General features: G+C 41.8%; 1 protein-coding gene and 1 long non-coding RNA gene across 8 annotated transcripts in view; one reads left to right on the top strand and one right to left on the bottom strand.

Annotated features, from left to right (window-relative positions):
* Positions 1 to 22256, bottom strand: part of NR2C2 (nuclear receptor subfamily 2 group C member 2) — a 101955-nt gene that overhangs the window by 32756 nt on the left and 46943 nt on the right. For 4 of the 7 annotated variants that reach the window (XM_074404103.1, XM_074404104.1, XM_074404105.1 and 1 more), the window contains 4 exons: positions 14576 to 14686; positions 13937 to 13993; positions 4371 to 4571; positions 2515 to 2617 (listed from right to left, as the gene is read on the bottom strand). In XM_074404103.1, the coding sequence (XP_074260204.1) occupies positions 2515 to 2617; positions 4371 to 4571; positions 13937 to 13993; positions 14576 to 14686 (472 nt within the window). Of the gene's footprint in view, positions 1 to 2514; positions 2618 to 4370; positions 4572 to 11139; positions 11226 to 13936; positions 13994 to 14575; positions 14756 to 22256 lie in introns of those variants that run through there. The other 3 variants (XM_074404107.1, XM_074404106.1, XM_074404108.1) reach the window with 3 other exon arrangements.
* LOC141585340 (uncharacterized) lies at positions 1160 to 21110 on the top strand. Its single transcript, XR_012518747.1, has 3 exons — positions 1160 to 1309; positions 5375 to 17931; positions 20110 to 21110. It is a non-coding gene; the product is annotated as an uncharacterized LOC141585340 (long non-coding RNA).

Below are 22256 nucleotides of genomic sequence, written 5' to 3'. Positions count from 1 at the left end.
AGTGCTGGGATTATAGACGTGAGCCACTGCACCCTGCCAAAAGATACTATTTTATAAAAATACAAAAATTAGTAGAGATGGGGTTTTGCCACATTGTCCAGGTTGGTCTCAAACTCCTGGCCTCATGTGATCTGCCCGCCTCGGCCTGCCAAAGTTCTGGAATTATAGGGATGAGCCACCAAGCCTAGACTGATTATAGATATCCTAATTGGAGTGAGGTGGTACCTCACTCCAATTTGCATTTCCTTGAGGATTAGTGATGTTGAACATTTTTTCATATAACAATTGGCCATTTGTATATCTTATTTTGAGAAATGTCTATTAAGATATTTTGCCCATTTTTAAATTTTTTTTTTTTGCTGTTAAGTTCCTTATATATTCTGGATATTAACCCCTTGTCATGTGTACAGTCTGCATGGTATCTCCAACTTTTAACTATCAATGACATTAAAAAGTACCACCAGCTGGGTGCAGTGGTTCATGCCTATAATCCCAGCACTCTGGGAGGCCAAGGTGGGCAGATCACAAGGTCAGGAGTTTGAGACCAGCCTGGCCAATATGGTGAAACCCTGTCTCTACTAAAACTACAAAAATTAGCCAGGCATGGTGGTAGGCGCCTGTAGTCCCAGCTACTCGGGAGGCTAAGGCAGGAGAATCATTTGAACCCAGGAGGTGAAGGCTGCAGTAAGTTGAAATTGTGCCACTGCACTCCAGCCTGGGTGACAGAGTGAGACTCTGTCTCAAACAAACAACAAAAAAAGTGCCCCCACCTTCAGTTTAGTTTTGCTATTCAGAAAGTACTTTCACATACATTATTTCTCATTTGTTTCCAGCTGAGACTGACCCCGGACATGCTCTTTTGATTCTGTCTTGTTTGTATAATCCAATTTCATAGCTACATTGCCAAGGAGGATACATGTCACAGGATTACCATTTACGGTGGCCACAGAGAATTCCATTGTTCTAAGCTCTAGTATGCAAAACCATTTTCCAAGTGTGCAATTGGAGTAACAGTCTTATTATTTTAAGAATAGTTGTGGTAAAGTGCCTTCTGTAATATTGTTTTTTTCTTTCTTTGCAGTGTATTTCCTTGAGTTCTCTATCCCTTTGAGTGACATTAATTATCAGGAGACTGGCACCAAGACCCTGTGACTAGGCCTTTCCTTTAAGCTAAGAAGAAGACTGACAAATGGGGAAGTCAAGCAGATTCTGTGGCCCTTTTGTTATGTTCATGCTTCATTTATTTGTTCAAAACTTTGCAGAGTGCCTTTCCTTGCTGAGTAAGAAGACAGGAATACAGAGATAGATGGTAAGACATGGTTTTTGCTCTGACATTCTGATAGGGAAGACAGGCCTCTAAAGAGTGAATTATATGAGTATGCAACAAGTGATTAGAGAAATCTGTAGGAAAGGGAAATCTGAATCAGAGGCTGCACTGTCTATCTGCCTACTAGGGTAGGTGAGGGCTTCAGAGAAGGGGTAGGATGGGCTGGGTTTACCAAGACAAAGGGTGGGAACAGAGGCAGGCACCACTGGCAGAAAAATGGTGTCACCACCACGTGGAAGGGAAATTGGAGCTTCTGATCTTCTATAGATGCTTGCCTGGGACTGTCTTACTAATAGGCTTGGTCCAATCTCCTTTTTAAAAAACAAAACAGAAGCAAACAAAAAACTAGGACTAAAAAGTGTCCAACATTCCTGTGAATTTTGTGACCAGAGAATAAAGTGGAACCAAATAGCCATAGAACACACACCTGTGCCCTGATACTGTGTTCTTATCAAATACTTCTCCATTCCTTCCTGTCTGCCTCACTAACCTTCTATGGATCCCCACCTAGTATAAGCAGGCCAACACTTGAATTTTTGGGCCAGGTGTCTTCTTCAGTCTTACTTTACCCAATTGTAATCACAGAACCCTACAAGGTCTCTCCCAAGGACACCATGGATATAAACCTTAAACTCTAGGCCCTGTTTCTACTAGCTGAAATGCCCTCCTCCTGCTTCAACCACTGTGTACATAATCACTAAGGCTCCCAGATGTGACAGCCTCTGTGGGGCCTTTCCTGGTCCTGAGATTCTAGCTGGAATCACATGCCTCCTCCTGCTTCATTACAGCAGTATTTATAGTGGGTTATAGTGAGGGGACGACAGAGATAGTTACAGTTAGGATGAAGGGTGATTATACAAATTATGTATCTTGTAAAATAGCAAACTGCTGTACAAATGTTAATGAGATTAAAGAATATGTTCTTAGCAGCACATACATACTACACACTCAACCAAGATTTACAAATCATAGAAATTATTTCTTGACTTTTCCTTTTGATGTCTAATTATCTGACAAACTGCCTTATTTATTTACATCATTACCCCAGTAAGAACAGTGGAATTTATATTTCAAACCTACAAACCTACAGAAAATGATCTTTCTAAATTAACTACCACCCCACCTCACAACTGTTACTTCATGTTATTGGCCCATGGTAAGTGCCATCATAACCCGGAATTACATACCGGAGGCTTTGTCGCCACAGACCACACAGTACTCTACCACCTGGGGCCGCTGGACGTCCGTCTTCCCCAGTAAACGCTCCACAGAGGCAGAATCCGTGACAATCTGAGAGAAACCAGAAAATAAAGGGGGGTGCCAATTAAAAACCAGATCACTGCCGGATGTGGTGGCTCATGCCCGTAATCCCCAGCACTTTGGGAGGCTGAGGTGGATGGATCACCTGAGGTTGGGAGTTCAAGACTAGCCTGACTAACACGGTAAAACACCGTCTCCACTAAAAATACAAAATTAGCTGGGTGTGGTGGCATGCGCCTGTAATCCCAGCTATTTGGGAGGCTGAGGCAGGAGAACCACTTGAACCTGGGAGGTAGAGGTTGCAGTGAGCCAAGATTGCATCATTGTACTCCAGCTTGAGCCACAACGTGAGACCTCGTCTCAAAAAAAACAAAAAAACCAGATCACTAAGCAAAGTGATGTTTAATTATAAATTCTTTCACAGACAAGGAGTACTCTAAAGAAGGAGGAAGGAATTCTGATTGCAGATTATCACAATGTACTCTGGGAAAGGAAGGATGAGACAGTATTTACTAAGCGCAGTGTAAGGTGTCTAAAAGAACAGATCTAAAAGCTGAACATATTAAAAAATTCTTCCCTTCCTTAAGTTTCTTCATAGAACATCCCCACCCAAAACAGATTCTTAGTGGCATTAATTCAATAGCCAAAATGTGGAAGCAACTTACATGTCCACCAACAGATGATGAAGAGATAAAAAAAACGTGGTCTATATATACAGTGGAGCCTTTAAAAGCGATGAAAGGCTGCACTGTATATATAGACCAGCCTTTAAAAGGGATGAAATTCTGACACATGCTACAACATGGATGAAGCTTCACCTTTATGCTGGGTGAAACAAACCAGCCACAAAAAGGCTGATTTCACTTATATGAGGTACCCAGAGTAGTCAAATTCATGAAGGCAGAAAGCAGAATGGTGGTTACCAGGGGCTGGAGGAGGGGGAGAGGTACTGTTTAATGAGTACAGAGTTTCAGCTTAGGAAGATAAAAAGAGTTACAGAGCTGGATAATGGCACAACAATGTCAATCTACTTAATGTCACGAAACTGTACACCTAAAGTTGGTTAAGATGGTAAGTTTTATGTTATGCACATTTTATGAAAAATGAAAAAAAAAATTAAACACAACCCTGACAAAGCATGTTCCGTGTTTGGCCATCATGGGATACTGACCTTGAGTCTCTGTTCTCTAGGTGTTGGGTATGGAGATTCTATGCTTCCCAGCCTCATGCTGAGAAACAACCCTGCTTTCCTTCAATGCTTGTTGTTTTCCTTGATACAGACTGTCCTCAACCCCATCCTACCTTGACAGAGCAGAAAGAACCAGGGCAGAGATAGAGAGAAGAATTCAGGGTCCCAGAGAAATTAGTACAGAGTGGCACGTAAAGACAGAATGAAAAGCTGGCACCACAGACCTGATGATCTGGACAAGTCAGTTCTTCGCTGGCTGTAGTCAGCCCTAGGTGGTACCTTTAAAATATCAGGGGCTGCCACTTGATGGCCTTAGGTAAGACAAATTCTCCAGTGGCCTCAGTGCCAGCTTTCTCAAGCTAGTCTCCTGTGGCCACTGATTTCCTGGTTGTACTTCCATCCTGAGTGTTACAGTTCACTGTCTTCTGGGCCTTGCCACTGGTTTGTTGGTTTATTACTCTGGCCGAAGCAGCAACTTGCCATGTTTGCAGGTCCCCACAGAACCTTCCACGGATAGATTTGGCTTCCAAAGCAGATGTAAGAACAAGTTCAACAGCAGAAATGCTGAAACAAATACCTGTTCAAAGGCCTTACCTGGATCCTGCCAGGGACGAGGTTGTCTGAGGTGGTGAATATGAGTTGCTTGGCACTGGATGTCTCTGGGGAAGCCAGGATCACCTTCCCAGTTCCAGCTCCATCTGGGCTGGTCAGGATGAACTGCTGTTTGGGGGATCCAGAGGCGTCCACTGCGGTGACTATCTGGATCTTCTGTCCTGTCTGCTGGTCTGTGACAATCTGTAAGACACAACATGGAGGCTGCTCTCATGGTGTGTCACAGACTCATGCATTTGCAGGTGATGCTCAAAGTGGCGACTGCCAAACACCAGCCCTTGAATTAATGCTGTCTAACATGCAGTTTCACCAATTCATGGTGAACTGAGAAAAACAAAACATAATAGTGAGCGTTTCAGAAACAAATTTTTATAAAGTGAATTTTAGTCTAGGACTATATCTTTTCCATTGTTTGTAGAATTAAAATGCCTTTTCTTTTATGAAATGAAGGCAATAATAAGTAGTAGATGATAGGTTTAACTTTTTGAAAAGTCCTTGTATTCACTTAATAAAAAATGTAGGCAATCCTCATTCTTTTGAAATGCTACTGATCTGCAAAATCCAAAAACCTGGAAATGATTGCTTCAAAGATGGCCTCTTTCGAAAAGGTCCTGTAAATAATACTGCCTTAAGTTGAGAGAATTAGAGGGAGACCGTTGCTGAAACACACTCAACTCACCTACCTCCTTCACTCCCACTTTCTGACTCTGAGGTCTTTAAGAATAGCGACTACATCTGATTCACTGCTACATCCCCAGGGCCAGCACAAGGGCCAGCACGTGGAAAGAAGACAATAAAAGACTATAGGATGCTGACCCTTATTCCTCTGGGAGTTCTCACTCATCAAAAGCCTTGCTCTTCACACAGTCCTTGTCTAATTTCATCAGTCGCCACAAATAATAGTTGCTATGACAAGAATGACTCTCTTATTCTTGCTCATGAAGTTCTTTGAAGTTGTTCTAATCCCCATCTTGCCTCTCTCCTAGGACAGGTGTTCCTGGCTTGCAGCACTGCCACCTCTCCCTCAAGAAACCAGCAGACCCTTACTGCAGAGGACTCTTGAGCTGCTGCTGCTGCTGTGCTGGGCGAGAGGAAACGTGCTATGTTGCTGGCTGGAACTCAGTTTCCTACAGCACAGCACAGCACATTTATGGGCAGATCTAGCATCTGTACCACCTCTTGACAGACTTTTGAAATGGAACTCTGGCCAAGCATGGTGGCTTATGCCTGTAATCCCAGCACTTTGTGAGGCTGAGGTGGGAGGATCACCTGAGGTCATGAGCTCAAGACCAGCATGGTCAACACGGTAAAACTCCGTCTTTACTAAAAATACAAAAATTAGCTGGGCGTAGTGGTGGTTGCCTATAGTCCCAGCTACTAAGGAGGCTGAGGCTGGACAATCGCTTGAACCCGGGAGGTGGAGGTTGCAGTGAGCCGCTATCTCACCACTGCACTCCAGCCTGAGCAACAAGAGGGAAACTCCACCTCAAAAAGAAAAAAAAAAAAAAAAAAGAAAGAAATGGAACTCCAAGGCTGAGACAACAAACTCATAGTCTAACACAATAGTTTTGCTAATTGCAATATGGAAAGTAAGACAGTGTTGACTGGCTCAAAATAAAATGACACAGGCAAGAAAAGATTCAATCACTTAAATGTTTACTGAGCACCCACTATGAGTCAAGCACTGTTCTAGGTACTAGGAATAGGGACGTGAACAAAAAAAAAGGTCCCACCCTCATGAAACTAAACTTCTAGTGGGGGAAACAGATTGTGAACACTGAATATGAATAAAGAATATCAGTCAGTGTAAATGCCCTGGAGAAAACAAAAATAATCATCAGAGAAAGCATGACATTGGGAAGAAGGCTGCGATGCATCTTTAGGAGGAAAGACCTCTCCGAGTGAGTGACACTGAGCAAAGACTTGAATGAAACACAAGAGGAAATTGTGCAAAAATGTGGCAAAGCTACAGGACACAGCTGAGGGCAAGACCAGAGAGGACAGCATAATAGGACGACAGATGCAAGAATGAATTCTCAGCTGATTGTGGGACAAACCCCAGTATATCATCATTTCCAACTAAAGGGGCTAAAGATCTTTAAGGCTCAAGGAGAACAGATTTGGAGGGAATAAAAGGAAGAATCTTTCATTGTTACAACCTGTGGCATGCCCAGAGTCCCCCAGACACATAAAACATGAGACAGAAAACCTTGTAAAAAGAATTATCTTTAAAAAAACTTTCCTACCCAAGGCTCAACTGGAAGATTGTAGACACGAGCTAGTTGACACAGTCTCAGCTGCCACAGAAGGGGTTCTTGCCTTAGATAAACAAGTTGGCCTTTGGAAGCCCTCATAACCTTGAGCTCTGAGTCAAATGGCTATCAATTTTTTTTTTTTTTTTGAGACAGAGTCTTGCTTTGTCACCCACACTGGAGTGGAGTGGGATGAAAATGACTCACTGCAGTCTCAACCGCCTGGGCCCAAGCAATTCTTTTGCCTCAGCCTTCCATGTAGGTAGGACCACAGGCACGTGCTACCACATCCAGCTAATTGTTTTAGAAACTTTTTTTGTAGAGATTAAGTCTCATTTTGTTGCCCAGGCTGGCCTCAAATTCCTGGGATCAAGCGATCCTTCTGCTTTGGCCTCCCAAAGTGCTGGGATTTCGGTCATGAGCCACCAATACCGGCTCATGTCTCTCAATTCTTACTTCCTTCCTAAACTGTTTTCCCTGTTAAGAAATGAAATAGTTATGTGATTGACAGGGTCTTCAATTACCAACTAAAACCAAGGCAACACTAGTAAATCCTCTGCCCTTGTGTGTTCAGAGATGACCCCATGCTGTGCCTGAGCACACACAGGTAACTAGCATGTCATTTCCTTTTATGCTCTTCTCCAGTCACTATGGTTGAGGTATGGCAGGTATGGGGCCAGGGTATGGTGTTGGGAGGCAGAAGTGACTGGTTCCAGACAGGGACAGCAGCTCTTAGTGGCTGTATATAACATACTCCAAAGGCTCAGAATATTGTTTTTTTTGAGAGAGGGTGTTGTTCTGTTACCCACGTTGGAGTGCAGTGGCACGATCCTGGCTCACTGCAACCGTGACCTCCCGGGCTCAAGCAATCTTCCCATATCAGCCTCTAGGGTAGCTGGGACTAAAGGTAAGCACTATCACGCCTGGCAATTTTTGTTGTTGCTGTTCTGTAGAGATGTGGTCTCACTATGTTGCCTAAGCTGGTCTTAGACATCTGGGCTCAAGTGATCCTTGTGCTCTGTCTCCCAAAGTATTGGGATTATAGGTGAGAACCAATGCACCTGGCTAGATTATTATTTTCTTTTTTTCTCAAAGACTCACACTCATAAAAATTCAATGAATTACTTATAATTTTTGGGTTTCTTATCTTTTTTTTCCTTTGAGACAGAGTCTCTCTCTGTCATCCAGGCTGGAGTGCAGTGGTGCATTCTCAGCTCACTGCAACCTCCAACTCCCTGGTTCAAGTGATTCTCCTCCCTCAGTCTCTCGAGTAGCTAGGATTATAGGCATGTGCCACCATGCCCAGCTAACTTTTTTGTATTTTTAGTAGAGATGGGGTTTCACCATTTTGGCCGGGATGGTCTCAATCTCCTGATCTCGTGATCCACCCACCTCAGCTTCCCAAAGTACTGGGATTACAGGCGTGAGCCACTGAGCCTGGCCAATTTTTGTCTTTCTTTTTTTTTTTTTTTGGGACAGAGTTTTGCTCTGTCACCAGGCTGGAGTGCAGTGGCACAATCTCGGCTCACTGCAATCTCCGCCTCCTGGGTTCAAGCAATTCTCCTGCCTCAGCCTCCTGAGCAGCTGGGACTACAGGCACGCGCCACCACGCCCAGCTGTTTTATATTTTTTAGTAGAGACGGGGTTTCACCAAATTGGCCAGGATGGTCTTGATCTCTTAACCTCATGATCCACCCGCCTCAGCCTCCCAAAGTGCTGGGATTACAGGCGTGAGCCACCGCACCCGGCCAATTCTTGTGTTTCTTAATCTTCACCCTTCTAAGACATTTGTATCCTTCATTTAGAGAGATCACTTCCATGAAAAATCTTAAAATGCAGGCAGAAAAAGAAATCTCCCGAACACCCTACTGGAACACAAAGGTGATTAGGCAAGACCTTGTTAACAAACACTAACAGACAGATTCCTATTTAATGACCTAGAGGAAACAATGCAAGGATATATCCAAGCTCATTAAAATTTAAGTCAGCTGTGGAGGAGAGGTACTGTGTATAGAACTGTACCCCATGAAAAGATATATTGCAGCCAGAATTCCCAGTATCTATTAATGTGATCTTACTTGGAAGTACGGCCTTTGCAAATGTTATCGGGATAAGATGAGGTCATACTACATTAGGGTAGGCCCTAATTCAGTGACTGGTGTCCTTTTAACAAGTCCATGTGGCCACGGAGGCAGAGATTGGAGTGATGCAGCTGCAAGCAAGCAAGGAATACCAAGGACTGCTGGGACCCACCAGAAGCTAGGAAGAGGCAAGGAAGGACACTCTCCTAGAATCTTGAGAGAGCATGGCCCTGCCAATACCTTGATTCCAGACTTCTTGCCACCAGAAGGTTGGGAAAAATGAGTTTCTATTGTGTTAAGCCACCAAGTTTGTGGTAATTTATTGTGACCGCCTAGGAAATGAATACAAGAAACAAATTGTATTTAATTTTTTTACTTGCAAAAAAAGTTCTTAACTTCCAGGCTGAGCACTGTGGCTCAGGCCTGTAATCCCAGTACTTTGGGAGGCTAAGGTGGGTGGATCACAAGGTCAAGAGATTGAGACCATCCTGGCCAACATGGTGAAACCCTTGTCTCTACTAAAAATACAAAAATTAGTTGGGCATGGTGGCACATGCCTGTAGTCCCAGCTACTCGGGAGGCTGAGGCAGGAGAATTGCTTGAACCCAGGAGACAGAGGTTGCAGTGAGCCAAGATTGTGCCACTACACACTCCAGCCTGGCAAGAGAGCAATACTCTGTCTTTAAAAAAAAAAAGTTCTTAACTTCCTGAGTGTAAACTGTAACAACTTGGGGGAAAGGAAGTAATGTCATGTTTTCTGTGATTTTTAAGGCCCCCAATAGCCTACCTATACAGAGCTGCTATAATGCCTGTGAAAAGGTGAATTTATTGAGCAAGATTGATAGATTAGTGAATAATTTGCATATAACGCAGGTTTTGTGTTTATGCGTGGTTTCTTCCATGAGTAACACTAGGTAAACAGAAAACAACATTTAGCTGAAGTGATCCATGCAGGAATACTCAGTACACATGGTATGAGTCACATTTAATCCATCTGGTGATTTCAGGTCATCCTGTGTCCACAATTCACAGTAACTCATGAGATGCAATCCTCCCTATACCTACCTCCACAAAGAAACTGCAGGGTTTTTTCAAGGTAAAGTGCCGTATTTATTAGTCACTATGTATTTAACCACTTGCAGGTTTTATTAGATTCACTATCTGTTTTTTAATGTGTTACTGGCAAACTTTTTGAGTATTGTGCCACTAATCTCATTTTTCCCCAATAGTCCTGTGGTTTTCACTACACAATCCTGGCAAAGTGTGGGAATTTTCAGGAACACACATGTCACATTATAGCAGGACTGACTTTACTAAGCTAAGGTCCTCTCTAGTTCTAATCCCAAAGGACCTTGGAATGATCTGACACACCACCATTCTCCCCCATGTTACCCACTCTGTTCCAGCCAGCTTAACATCTCTGTTGTAAAGAAGAGCCTGCCAACAAATGGCCTGAAGGCAAAAACCAGCCACTTGATAATTTCTGTTTGACTATCCAAAAAAAAATTTTTTTTCTTGAAATCAGGTCTTGCTCTGTCACCCAGGCTGGAGTGCAGTATCACGATATTGTCTCTTTACAACCTCCACCTCTCAGCCTCAAGTGATCCTCACTTCAATCTCCCAAGTAACTTTGACTACAAGCTCGTGTCACCATGCCCAACAAATATTTGCATTTTTTTGTAGAGATGACGTCTCACTATGTTGCCCAGGCTGATCTTGAACTCCTGAGCTCAACTGATTCACCTACCTCAGCCTCCAAAGTGCTGGGATTACAGGTGTGAGCCACTGCGCCCAGCCTCCTAAATTTTTTTTAAAAAACTAGTTGCTAACATCTAAAAACTGAGTATTTCCTGTAACAATCAGATTTATAGTTCTCTTGACAAACTGGAAGCTCACGTCATCTTGGGCTCAAGTTCTCCCCATGGTGCCAGGTGGCTGGAGCTGGGTGTGGGTTGGCTACCCCTTTAGATGAGGCACTCTCTCCAGTCTTGGCAAAGAGTGGGAATTTTCAGGAACACACATGTCACATTATAGCGGAACTGACTTTACTAAGCTAAGGTCCACCCCTATCTTCACCTTGCCACCTCTTTCACTGTAAACACCCGAGACAGGGCTTGGTGGCTACAGACATGAACAGAATGCTTGCTTTACTACTTCCCAGCTGTGTCAACTTGAAGCAGTTACATAAGCCCTTGAGCTCCATTTATATATCTATGAAAAAGATGATTAGGAAAGTGAAATGATACATGTGTGAAACTGCTTGGTACACTGCCCAGAACATGACAGGACCGTGGTAAAGTATTTCTTCCCTCTAAACTCTGACATATTCCTTTCCTCATTCAGCCTTGTCTTAACCTTTTCATCTTATCAAATTGCTCCCATTGAAAAAGTCAAGACTTTTTACCATGGCTTACTCACTCTTTCATTCATTCCTCAAATATTTACTGAGGGTCTACTTTGTCAGGCAGTGTGCTAGACAGTGGCATATGAAGATGGCTCCTGCCCTCATGAAGCTTTTAGTTCAGTGGAAGAGACTGGCAATAAACAAGGAAACAAACCAGTCAGTAAACAATTTCAACCTATGGTACATGTTATGAGGAAAAAGATCAGGTTGGGTTAACCTTGAATAACAAAAGTACTTAACTTTAGAAAGACAGGTCAGGGAAAACCTCTGTGACAAGGTAAGTAAGTTAAGACAAGATTTGGGCTGGGTGGCATGGTTAACAAAAGTACTTAACTTTAGAAAGACAGGTCAGGGAAAACCTCTGTGACAAGGTAAGTAAGTTAAGACAAGATTTGGGCTGGGTGGCATGGTGGCTTACGCCTGTAATCCCAGCACTCTGGGAGGCTGAGGAGGGCAGATCACCTGAGGTCAGGAGTTCGAGACCAGCCTGTCCAACATGATGAAACCCTGTCTCTACTAAAAAAAAAATTACAAAATTAGCCAGGTGTGGTGGCGCATGTCTGTAATCCTAGCTACTTGGGAGGCTGAGGCAGATGAATCACTTGAACTTGGGAGGCAGAAGTTGCAGTGAGCTGATAACTGTGCCACTGTACTCCAGCCTAGGTGACAAGAGTCAAACTCCATCTCAAAAAAAAAAAAAAAAGGTGACAAGAGTCAAACTCCATCTCAAAAAAAAAAAAAAAAAAAAAAAAAAGACTAGACAAGGCTGAGAAGATAGCAGCCAAATAAATTTTAGTCTTCCAAGCCAAGAGAAATTTTCTGGCATATGGAAAGCCCTGGGAGGAACAAACTCTTGGGAACTGCTATCAGGCCCATGGACGACCAGCATGGCCCAGGAGCCTTGAGAGGGAGGTGGGACGACCCTGTTCCATGTTGGGATTTCTTTCTGAGTACAGGGAGAATCCCTTCAAGGTTTCGTCTGCCCACCCAAAACCAGCTCTTCGGATTTCCTACACTATTTAAATATACACACCCACCCACCTATCCACTCATATACATAAACACAATTTCCTATAGTATATATAGAATTTACATATAGAATCTATATAAAGTTTATAAGATAGGTCGGAGTATATTTGAGCATACCAAAAGATAATAGCAAAGAGACTGACTAAAAATAAAAAGGGTAAAAGAAACTTTCTTTAAAAAAGGTTTGTAAAAATGTAAACAAGTCCTGACCTTTGCAAAAAGATAAACAAATCTTTTGCTTAAGTATAAATTTTAGCAGGTATGAATAGCTTTGAATTATTATTTTATTTGTTCTTTTGAGGCAGGGTCTCGCTCTGTGGCCCAGGATGGAGTACAGCAGCATGATCACAGCTCACTGCTGCCTCAACCTCCTGGACTCAAGCAATCCTTCCACCAAAGCCTCCCAAATAGGCACTACACGAATGCATCACCATGTCTGGCTAATTTTTAGTTTTTTTTTGTAGAGACAGAATCTCACTGTTTCCCAGGCTGGTCTCAAACTCCTGGGCTCAAGTGATCAGCCTTCTACAACCTTCCAAAGTGATGAGATTACAGTTATGAGCCACGGTGCCCGGCCTAGATGGAGGATATTAATCCAAATATATCAATAATCACTTTAAATGTGAATGATCCATATGCACCAATGAAAAGACAGATTGTCAGCTGGGTAAAAATACAAGACCCTTGTGAAATTATATAGAAAATAGGAAAAAAAAAAAAAGGAAAAAATCAAGCTCCCCCAATATATACTGCCTACAGGAGACCCATTTTATGTATACAGACACAGACAGATGCAAAATAAAGGGATGGAATAGCTGCCAGTGGTGCACATCTGTAGTCCCCACTACTTGAGAGGCTGAGGCAGGATGATAGCTTGGGCTCAGGAGTTTGAGGTTGTAGTGCCCTACAACCCTGTCTGTGAATAGTAAATGTAAGTGCCCTTCAGCCTGGGCAACACAGCAAGACTCTCTTTAAAAAAAAAAAAAAAGTCGACCAGGCACAGTGGCTCACACCTGTAGTCCCAGCACTTTGGGAGGCTGAGGCAGGTGGATTGCTTGAGCTCAGGAGTTTGAGACTAGCCTTGGCAACACGGTGAGACCGCACTTACACAGGGGAAAAAAAAAAAAAAAGTGTGTGTGTGTGTCCAGGCATGGTGGTATGTGCCTGTAGTCCCAGCTACTCGGGAAGTGGAGATGGGAGGATGGCTTGAGCCTGTGAGGTAGAGGCTGCAGTGAGCTGTGTTTATGCCACTGCACTCCAGTCTGGGTAACAGAGTGAGATCCTGTCTCAAAAAAAAAAGAAAAGAAAGAAAGAAAAAGTCAAAGCATAGAGAAAGTTATACTGTGCTAGCAGCTAACACTAATAAAAAGAAAGCTGGAGGAACAATAGCAATTTCAGACAAAGCAGACTTCAGAACAAGGAAAATAAACTTATAAAGGGAGGTACTACATAATAAGAAAGGGGCAGCTGGGCATGGTGGCTCATGCTTGTAATCCCAGCACTTTGGGAAGCAGAGGCAGTAGGATTGCTTGAGACTAGGAGTTCAAGACCAACCTGGGCAACATAGTGAGATCCTGTTAAATAAATAAATAAATAGCAAGGGGTCAATTCTCCAAAAAGATATAACAAGGCAAAAACTGATAGAACTGCAAGGAGAAAAACAGAGAAATCAACAGTTATTATTGGCTTTTTGATTCAGCTTGTTAAGATAACAATAAACCTTTGTCAACAATATCTTATCCCTTCCTCCCAGCTTTTTGTCTACAAGCTTGATACACCTACCTTCTCTTTGTTCAAAGAGGTGAAAACACTCAATGGGCCAGAGGCAGGTTCAGAGCCCTGGGGAATACAACTTCCCATAAGTGAATATTGATTAGTTAATAATGACAATACTATTAATAATAATTATATCATTAGTACATACTGAACATTATTATGTGCCAGGCATCGTTCTAAGCACTTTATAAGCAATATCCCTTTGATCCTTCATAATAACTCTGTCAGGCAGGTACTACTATTACATGTATTTTCCAAATAAAGAAAGTGAGGCATTAAAAAGTTAATTGGCCAAGGTCAAAAAAGCTAAGTGGGGCACTGGATTTGACTTCAAGTGGTGGCCCTTCCTGTTAATTACATATTAAGATATACTGCCTCTCAATTTGGAAGCAAGTAATAAAATGGTACTTCATCCCAATAGTCTGAAACAACAGTTCAGGCTTTTGCTTTAAATGTAAGTTAGTTAAATAAACCTAAGTGTTTCTTTAATTTTTTAAAGAATCGATGAGGCTGTACTATATTTGATGTCAAAGAGGCACAACTCCTTAGTGAAACCCTTAGGCAGGTTTGTTTTTGGAAAGGGTTCAGGAAAGGAAGGGTTGCCTTTGGCAGGTAGCTGGAACCAAGTGGGACTGGTGCAGGTACCTGAATGCGCTGAGGTGAGGCTACAGCAGAGTCGGTGGAGATTATCTGGATGCGTGGGGAGGGGCTGGTCATCCCTGGAGATTCTGGCCGAGAGGTCTGTGTACGTGTTACCTGTGGGCGAGAAGTGGGCTGGATCACAAGGGGGTTCAGAATAATGCTCAGTGGTGGCCTGAAGACCATACCTCTTGCTTTCACTGTGGCCTGGGATGATAAACTTGTGTGGTTCTGAGGTATGGACCCAGAAGGATGACAAAGGAATCAATGAGATGTTGCTACAGGATGCCCCCAGGAAAATACAACCTTAAAACAGCTGTTTCTAACGTTGGAAATGCAAGAAGAAACCTAAGGAATTTGCAGTTCTGCTCTGCACACTTTAATAAAGTAAAAACCTACCAAAATAACATTTTATAGATGATCTTTGAATGTTATCCCTGTCTCCAAAGCCACCTGTAAAACACTCCTTTAAGATGATGGTTTCCTAAGAAAGGCTCTCACAACACAGCAGGGGATGACAAACAAAACCAACATTACACTGAAAACTACTGGAATTAGTACTGATGAAAGGGTTCTGATAATTTCTCAGCCCCAGTGGGATGGAGCTGGGAAAAGCCTGTCAGGACCATAGGGTCTGAAATTTAGTCAATACCTATATCAAAGGCAAGGTTCAAGGTGCTGAATGACCATCTGGGTATTTGAAGAGGGCAGATATATTTTTTTCTTGATAGAAAGCATATTGTGGCTGGTTGTGGTGGCTCATACCTGTAATCCCAGCACTCAAGGCCAAGGTAGGCGGATCACTTGAGGTCAGGAGTTTGAGACCTGCCGGCCAAAATGGTAAAACCTCATTTCCACATACAAAAAAAAAAAAAAAAAAAAAAGCTGGGCATAGTGGTGCACCTGTAATCCCAGCTACTCATGTGGCTGATGCAGGAAAATCACTTGAACTAGGGAGGCAGAGGTTGCAGTGAGCAGAGATCATGCCACTGCACTCCAGCCTGGGCAACAGAAAAAAAAAAGTATATTGTGGGCTGGGTGTGGTGGCTCACGCCTGTAAACTCAATACTTTGGGGAGGCTGAGGCAGGTGGATCACTGGAGGTCAGGAGTTAGAGATCAGCCTAACATGGTAAAACCCTGTCTCTACTAAAAATACAAAATTAGCCAGTTGTGGTGGTGTGTGCCTGTAATCCCAGCTACTTGGGAGGCTGAGGCAGGAGAATTGCTCAAACCCAGGAGGCAGAGGTTGCAGTGAACCAAGATTGTGCCATTGCACTCCAGCCTGGGCAACAAGAGCGAAATTCCAACTAAAAAAAAGTGTACTGTGAACCGATACTTTATAAACTCTTCCTAAAATTAGAAGAAAACACTTCCTAATTCTGTGAGGCCAATATTACCTGATACTGAAACCAAAGACATCACAGGAAAAGAAAACTACAGACCCATCCCTCTTATGAAAAAGAGTCACAAACAATCGTCTACAGAACACTAGCAAACTGAATCCAGTGGTATATAAAGGATTACACACCATGAATAAGTGGGGTTTACTTTAATCTCAGGAATGCAGGCTTGTTCAAATATGAAAATCAAACAGTTCTATACATCACATTAAAGGCATAAAGGACAGAAGCCACACAATTATTTCAACTGATGGAGAAAAAGCATTAAACAAAATCCAACTCATGATAAAATTCATGATGAAAACACTCAATAAACAAGATACAAAAGGAAAGTTCTCAATCTGATAAAGGGTCTCTATAAAATACTTACAGCTCACAGTATACTTAGTGGTAAAAGACTAAAAGCTTTCCTTCTAAGGTTAGGAACAAGATGAGGACCTCTGCTCTCTCTACTTCTACTCAACATTTCACTAGAGGTTCTAGCCAGGGCAATTAGCAAAGAAAAAGAATAAAAACATTCAGAATACAAAAGAAGAAAACTGTCTCTGTTTCCAAATAACATTATCTCATATACAAAAAATCCCACGGAATCCACACACACAGACACACAAAAAAACCAAAACCATCAGATCTAGTAGAGGGGTTTCAAGATACAAGATCAAAATAAAAAATTGGCCGGGTACTGTGGCTCAAGCTGTAACCTCAGCACTTTGGGAGACCGAAGAGGAAGAACCACTTGAGGCCAGGAGTTTGAGACCAGTCCAGACAACAAAGCAAGACCCCTGTCTCTACAAAAAAATTAAAAACTTAGCTGTGTGTGATGGTGCAAGCCTGTAAGTCCCTGGTACTCAGGAGGCTAAGTCCCAGGTACTTGGAGGATCACTTGAGCCCAGAAGTTCTAGGCTGCAGTGAGCCATGATCGTTACTATATAGCCTGGGCAAGAGTCTGCCTTAAAAATAAAAAACAAGGCTGGACACACTGGCTCACGCCTATAATCCCGGCACTTTGGGAGGCCGAGGCAGGTGAATTACTTGAGGTCAGGAGTTCAGGACCAGCCTGGCCAACATGATAAAGTCCCATTTCTACTAAAAAATACAAAAATCAGCTGGGCGTGGTGGTGGGTACCTGTAATCCCAGCTACTCAGGAGGCTGAGAGAGGAGAATTGCTTGAACCCAGGAGGCGGAAGTTGCAGTGAGCCAAGATTGTGCCATTGTACTCCAGCCTGGGTGACAAGAGCAAAACACTGTCTTAAAAAAAAAAAAAAAGAACAAAAACACAATAATCAATTGTATTTTTATATATTAGTAATGAGCAACCTGAAAATTAAATTAAGAAAGTAATCCCACTGACCATGCATCAAAAAGGATATTTAGAAATAAATCAATTTAACAAAAGAAATTCAAGATTCGTATATTGAAAACCATAAAATATTGCTATTAGAAATTTAAAACATCTAAATAAATGAAGTCATTTGTATTTATATTGTTAAGATAATGATATTCCCCAAACTGATTTACAGATTCAATGTATTCTCTATCAGAATGTAAAGTGTTTTTTTGCATAAATTGACAAGTTGATCCTAAAATTCATACGGAAATACAAGGGACCCAGAATATCCAAAACAATCTTGAAAAAGAACAAAATTGGAGGACTCGCACTTCCTGATTTCGAAATGTATTTGCAAAGCTACAGTAATTAAAACAGTGTGGAATCCAGCAATCAGACTTCTGGGTATTTACCCAAAATATCTGAAATCAGTTTGTCGAAGAGATGTCTGAACTCCCATGTTCTTTGCAGCACTGTTTGCAACAGCCAAGTTATATATTCAACTAACGTGTCCATCAACAGATGAATGAATAAGAAAACATGGTATATATACACAATGGAATACTATTCAGCCTTTAAGAAGAAGGAAATTCTGTCATTTCTGACAACATGGATGAACTGGAAAACATTATGGTAAGTGAAATAAGCCAGGCACAGAAAGACAAATGCCATATGTTCTCACTTACATGTGGAATCTAAAAGAATCAAACTCATAAAAACAGAGTAAATTGGTAGTTACAGAGGCTGAGGGGCAGCGGAAATGGGGAGATGAAAGTCAGGTCAAAAGGTACAAAATCTTAGGAGGAATACTTTTCTTTTTTTAGATCTACTGCACAGCATGGCAAATACAGTTATTAACAGCTTATTGTACATTTCAAAATTGGTAAGAGTAAATTTCAAGGCCAGGCACGGTGGCTCAAGCCTGGAATCCCAGCACTCTGGGAGGCCGAGGCGGGTGGATCATGAGGTCAAGCGATCGAGACCATCCTGGTCAACATGGTGAAACCCCGTCTCTACTAAAAATACAAAAAATTAGCTAGGCATGGTGGTGCATGCCTGTAATCTCAGCTACTCAGGAGGCTGAGGCAGAAGAATTGCCTGAACCCAGGAGGCGGAGACTGCGGTGAGCCGAGATCGCGCCATTGCACTCCAGCCTGGGTAACAAGAGCGAAACTCCGTCTCAAAAAAAAAAAAAAAAAAAAGAGTAAATTTCAAATATTCTCATAGCAAAGTTAAGTATTTGAGGTGATGGATATGTTAATAAGCTTGATTTAATTTTTACACATTGTAGTCACAGATCATAACGTCATTTTGTACTGTAAATATATGCAATTATAAACTATCAATCAGTGACTTTAAAAAAACCACTGCAGTACTGGCATACAGACAGACATATGGATCAACGGACTATAACAGAGAACCCAGAAATAAACTCTCACATATATGTTGTATGTTCAAATTTGATAAAGGTGCCATGATAATTCAATAGGCAAAGAACAGTCTTCGACAAATGGTGATGGGACAACTGGAAATTAAATGCAGGGGAACAAATCTGGACACTTACCTTGCATTATTACAAAAAAAAAAAAAATCAAAATGGATCAAATATCTAAATCTAAGAGGTCAAAGCATAAAACTCTTAGAAAATACAGGTGTAAATCTTTTTTTTTTTTTTTTGAGACGGAGTTTCACTCCTGTTACCCACGCTGGAGTGCAATGGCGCGATCTCGGCTCACTGCAACCTCCGCCTCCTGGGCTCAGGCAATTCTCCTGTCTCAGCCTCCTAAGTCGCTGGGATTACAGGCATGTGCCACAACGCCCAGCTAGTTTTTTGTATTTTTAGTGGAGACGGGGTTTCACCATGTTGACCAGGATGGTCTCGATCTCTCGACCTCGTGATCCACCCGCCTCGGCCTCTCAAAGTGCTGGGATTACAGGCTTGAGCCACCGCGCCCGGCCCAGGTGTAAATCTTTGTGAACTTGAATTAGGTGACAGTTTCTTAGATGATACCAAAAGCAAAAGAAAAATACAAAAGAAGAAAACTACCTCTGTTTGCAAATAACATTATCTCATATAAAAAAAAAATCTCAGGAATGCAGGCTTGTTTAAATATGAACAAGCAGCACAAGAGAAATTATAAAATGATCATCAAAACTAGAAAGTTTTTTTTTTTTTTTGTTTGAGACAAGATCTTTTACTCTGTCACCTGGGTTGGAGTGTAGTAGCACAATTATGGCTCACTGCAGCCTCCTCCTCCTGGGCCCAAGCAATCCTCCCTCCCACCTCAGCTTCCTGAGTAGCTAGGATCAAAGGTGTGTGCCACCATGCTGGACTAAATTTTTTTTTTTTTTTTAGACAGGGCCTTACTCTCAGATGCCCAGGCCAGAGTGCAGGGGCACAATCTTGGCTCACTGCAGCTTTAACCTCCCTGGCTCAAGAGTCTGCCCACCTCAGCTTCCCCAAGTAGCTGGGACTATGGATGTGTACCACCTAATTTTTTTTTTTTTTTTGGAGATGGTGTCTTGCTCTGTCACCAGGCTGGAGTGCAGTGGCATGATCTTGGCTCACTGCAACCTCCACCTTCGGGTTCAAGTGATTCTCCTGCCTCAACCTCCTGAGTAGCTGAGATTACAGGCCCCTGCCATCACGCCCAGCTAATTTTTTGTATTTTTAGTAGAGATTAGGTTTCACTATGTTGGCCAGGCTGGTCTCAAACTCCTGACCTGGTGATCCACCCACCTTGGCCTCCTGAAGTGCTAAGATTACAGGTGTGAAACACCGTACCCAGCCAATTTTAATTTTTTTTGCAGAGATGCGGTCTCCCTATGTTGCCCAGACTTGTCTCCAACTCCTGGCTCAAGCAATCCTTCCTCCTTGGCCTCCCGAAGTGTTGGGATTACAGGTGTGAGCCAGCCTACCTGAACCCAAATTAATAACTTTTGTGTTTCAAAAGACATCAAGAAAGTGAAAAGACAACCTACAAAATGGAAAAAAAAATTGTAAATCATGTATCATTCTATCATCACAACTTAAAACCCCAATTTAAAAGTGGGCAAAGAGTTAAACAGACATTTCTCCTAGAAGATATACAAATAGCCAATAAGCACAGGAAAAGATGTTCCAAGATCATTAGTTATTAGGGAAACGCAAATCAAGACCAAGAAGAGATACCACTTCATATTCATAGGATAGCTACAATATAAAAGATGGACAGTAACAAGTATTGGTGAAAATGTGGAGATGGGAACCTTCATACATTGCTGGTAGTAATGTAGAATGGTACAGTCACTTTGTTCCTCAAAGGGTAAACACAGAGAGTTGCCATATGACCCATAATTTCGCTCCTAGGTACATACTCAAGACAAAGAAAAACATTATGTCCACACAAAATCTTCTATAAAAGTGTTCACAGCAGCATTAGTGATAATAGGCAAAAAGTAGAAACAACTCAAATATCTCTCAAATGATAAATGGATAAATAAAACATGTAATGGAGTATTATACGGCAATAAAAAGCATGAAGTGCTGATACATGCTACAACATGGATGAATCAGCCACAAAAGACCACCATGTATTGTATGATTCCATTTAATTAAAATGTCCAGAATAGGTAAATCCATGGGGACACAAAGTAGATTAGTGGTTGCCAGGGGATAGGGAAATGAGAGAAGCAAGAGTAATTGCTAAGAGATGCGAGTTTTTTAGTGGGGCATAATGAAAATATTCCAGATTTCCATAGTGGTGATGGCTGCATACTCTTGTCAATGTACTAAAACCCACTAAGTGGTATATTTTAAAAGAATGAATTTTATGGTGTATTAATTATATCTCAATTTAATAAAATATATCAATTAATCCATTGCAGGCTATTAAATTTTTTTCTTTTGTAAGCATAAATTTTAATAAACAGATTCGCTATAATGAAGTCAACAAAATCCAGTATTTTTACAGTGACTTTTAGCTTAAAAAATATGGATCAGCTTCTCTTAGCTAAGAAACAGGCAGGATAAGCACAACCATTTTATTGGAGGTATGGTGAGGCTGAGATTCTACAAGGTATGTCTCCCAGGATTCATGTACACACAACTGCTAGTTCTGTTTGTTTGTAACTAAAAAGGCTGGCCAAACATTTTACTGGCACATATTCATTGAATCCTTTAATAAAGAACATGTAGAATTTTGGTTTAGTCTATTAGTCTGCAAGTTAATTCTGCCAGTATCAGATACAGTTATATGTTGCTTAAAGACAGGAATATGTTCTAAGAAATGTGTCATTACATTATTTCATTGTGCAAACATGACAGTGTGTACTTAACAAACCTAGATGGCATAGCCTACTACACATTTAGGCTATCCAGTATGGTCTATTGCCCTTAGGCTACAAAACTGTACAGCATGCAACTGTGGTGAATACTATAGACAACTGTAATACAATGGTAAGTATCTGTGTATCTAAACATGGAAAAGGTACAGTAAAAATATACTTTTAATCTTATAGGACCACCTTCCTTCCTATATGCACTCCAGCACTGACAGAAACGTCATTATGCGGTTCACATTTGGTTTGCGACTATATTGAGAATTCTTGACTAGCAGAATAACAGGCCAAACGTTGGTTCAGGTCCTTACTCTAGTTGCAAGAAAGTTTCAAAGCCATCAACACTATCTGAGTACCCACCTATCCTCCTTTAGTTTATTTCAAAGGATCATTAAATAGTAAGTGTGTTCAAAGGCCAATGGGCAAAGAGGTTAACCCCCTTTGTGCAGCAACTTGCATCATTGAGAAGAATCAATAGGAGGCTGCTGACCTTTATGCTCAGTTCCAGTCCTCATCCAAAGGACTGGAACCTTACAATAAAAGTGTTGGTAAGAACTACTTTTCTTGATGACATACACATCTAGCTCTTCTTTACAGTGTAGCCAATGAAGGAATGAAACCTAAACATTATAAACCAG

Source organism: Saimiri boliviensis, chromosome 8, assembly GCF_048565385.1.
Source record: "Saimiri boliviensis isolate mSaiBol1 chromosome 8, mSaiBol1.pri, whole genome shotgun sequence".
Classification (NCBI taxonomy): Eukaryota; Metazoa; Chordata; class Mammalia; order Primates; family Cebidae; genus Saimiri; species Saimiri boliviensis.
Note: the sequence above shows the minus strand (reverse complement) of the source record. Positions and strands in the feature narration are given on the sequence as shown.